The 2,877-nt window shown below is 48.8% G+C and overlaps 1 protein-coding gene across 1 annotated transcript; it reads right to left on the bottom strand.

Annotated features, from left to right (window-relative positions):
* Positions 1 to 388: 388 nt before the first annotated feature.
* Positions 389 to 2,834, bottom strand: LOC104072585 (activated RNA polymerase II transcriptional coactivator p15-like; the record flags this gene model as incomplete). Its single annotated transcript, XM_009572096.1, has 3 exons — positions 389 to 468; positions 2,380 to 2,488; positions 2,723 to 2,834. Coding segments are annotated over 3 exons (301 nt in total), but the record flags the coding sequence as incomplete, so codon positions are not given.
* Between the last annotated feature and the right edge of the window lie 43 nt (positions 2,835 to 2,877).

The raw sequence follows: 2,877 nt of genomic DNA, 5'->3' as shown, positions 1-2,877 counted from the left end.
GATGCCAACATGAGGTATTCAAACCATCTTACTCAACAGTCAACCAAGTGGAAGACAGTAACAGATATAGAGCAGTTAAAGCCCTCCACAAGGTAGGCTGAAGCCATCCAGAAAGCCAGGTTGGGGTCATGTCCCTCACCAGCACAGACCTCAAGTCTGCTTGAGACCAGAGGTGCTGAAGTCTCACTTGACAGCACTGGCTCTAGTTCCAGGTGCTCGTTACAAGCTACTTCTTGAAGAGTCTCTGGTCTTTTCAGCATGATCACCACCTCAGTGAGGAAACCCCAGCAAGGCGAGGGGAAGGCTCCAGATGAGAATCCTTGGCTTTATAGTTGTCAGTGCACTTAAGGTGAAGGAAACAGATTGAAGGTGTCCAAGATTCTTCATCTTATAATTTCTTGACTGCAACATCGATCTCTGGAATGATCTCCTTCAGCTGGTTCCACTGTTCTGCAGACAGGGCAATCCCTACAAACAACAGAAGGAGAGGTTTCAGAGGAGGCAAGGGGTAAGCATCAAGCAGCACACCAGATTGGCTCCTTCAGACTAGCTACAGAAGGGAAAGTTGGAATCTGAGGCAAAGGCTCAGACCAGAAACAGGAGCAGCCTTCTAAGCATGGCAGTTGTGCCAGCACTTCAGCGTCCATATCGAGAAGTACTCAATGCTGTCACAGAAGCACCATATGAGAATATAAACTCAAATTGCCTTTCAAGAGTCCCACAGCCCCTTATAGCCTATTCTCTAGTACAAATTCCCACCCACATGAGCTGGGAGGAAATTCTAGGAGAACCTTACTCCACACAGCAGTTAGGACAGCATCCTTTCAACTGCCCAAAGGAAATAATGCCAACTCTAGCTCTGTTTAAAAAAACTGGTGCTAACAAGCAATCACTAGTGTGGCTTAAACACTAGAGAAGAACTGGCTTCTTTTTAGAGCCAGCAGAGATAAGGTCTTGATGTCCTGTCCCTCCCCCTTACAAAACAAACACAGTAGTGGAATTGCAGTGTGGGTTCCAGCCAGATGTTGTCAACTTGTTCCTTTTGGCTTTGTTAAGAATCACATTAGCGAACTAGGGCCCAGGCTTTATTAAATTCTCTAGATAAAGATCAGGGGCCAAGAACTCTTGAGAAAAACAGCAGAGACAGTATTTAAATGAAAATACATTTTTAACTGACAGATCTTCTGTCATACATTGTGGGTGTGCTTTTTCCAGCCTGGAAGGAGTCCACAATGCTCCTTTCCCTCTCTGCCCCCAATGGCACAGAAAAGCTTGAAGGCTTTGCTTCTCATTTTCATTACAGGATACACAGTTCCCCCTAAGTAAGTAATTTCTACTTGTAACTGCTCCGAAGGAAATTAATTTCTAGAAGGAAAACCAGGCTTAGTGGTTATGAAACGAAGCAAACCAAGCTGAAACAAATTCGTCCGCCTTGACGCAAAAATCTATAGCAAGGACCAAAAGGTTCCTCAAGAAACCCCCCATTAATTGAATCTTTGCTGGGCACAACACACAGGACAGGTGAAAAGAGTCCAGGGCCTGTGAACTACGAGGCAAGCTGGCAAGTCACTGTCAAAGTCCCAAAGCAAAAGGCCTAAGTTGAGAGTTGACTCATCAGCTGAAGAGCGCTGGAGAAAAATGTGTCTTCCCTTCTCCAGCTGCCTTTGCTTGCATCCCCTACGCAGGTAGTGCTGCTGTGATGGGCCACCCCAGTTGTGCCACTGTATCACATCATCAGGCACCTTGCCAAAAGAGTAAGGAACACCTAACACAGCAGCATTGGACTGTCTTGGTAGGGATCCAGAAGGGTCTTAACCTTCCTGTCCTCACCTAGATAGGGAAGGATGGATTTACTTCTGGGAGGCTCTCCCTGCCAAGCTCAGTTCCACCATTACAGCTTAGGGGCAAACACACAAAATGCCACCTTTTTGCCCTAGGCATCACCAGTAGCAAAACACAAGTTTGTCAGCTAGCAGTAGGACACAAGGAAGCAACATCAGAGCCAGTGTTTTCAGCCTTCCCTCCTCCACCTTGCAGCTCTGCCCCTGCCAACAGCCAAAGAAAGGACTGGTGATGAGAGGTAGAACTAAAGTCCTGCACAGCAGCTTCCTGCACTGCTTCTGAGCGCGTGCCAAACTCCAGATCTCACTGGAGGCTCACACTTAGTCATTCTTTGTGCTTTTCTTCAGTTGTTGCCACCCAGGCTGAGAAAGCGCTAAACCCTCCCACGTGGTTTGCGCAGCTCCCCAGTCCCTCAGTGTGGCATGCACAGGTCTCCCTACCACCGAGGGAGACAGGCAAAGCCGGAGCTGGCGAGCCAGCAGCCGAGGCGGAAAGGCCGGCGCGGTCCTGGCTGCCAGCTAGGGAACGCGAGTGTACCTTTCCTCCCCGGTTTCATGCTGCCCTCCTTGTCAGCGTAGAACTCCCTGATGTCCACAAGGACCTTCCCCTTGAAGCAGGACACTCTGACATAACGCATCTTCCCAATCTGCGGCGACACAGAGCCTGCATTAAACACAGCCCTGCCACAAGTTGCTCCTCAGCCCATAGGGCCTGTTGGGTCACTCAGCGTGCCAGAGGACTAGTGAAGGAACAGCAGGGGACCCCAGGCAGTCAGCTCAGCTACAAAAATGCTTTGCTACAAGTAGAGGAGGTAAAGGGGGGACCTGTATAAAGAGAAGGAGGAAGATGTGTTCCTGGAGTGGATCCCTGCCTTCCATACCTGGAACATGCCCTCCTCTTCACTGCCTTGTCCCAGAGGTTTTTCTGTCACCTTTGAAGGGTTGGCCTCTGTTTTCAGCCTTTTCTCTGACTTAGAAGACATTTCTTTCTTTCTTTTCTAGAAAGAGAGATCACCAGTTTGAACAGCTTGAAGTC

Source organism: Fulmarus glacialis, unplaced genomic scaffold, assembly GCF_000690835.1.
Source record: "Fulmarus glacialis isolate BGI_N327 unplaced genomic scaffold, ASM69083v1 scaffold17622, whole genome shotgun sequence".
Lineage (NCBI taxonomy): Eukaryota > Metazoa > Chordata > Aves > Procellariiformes > Procellariidae > Fulmarus > Fulmarus glacialis.
This window is presented reverse-complemented; position numbering and strand designations above follow the sequence as displayed.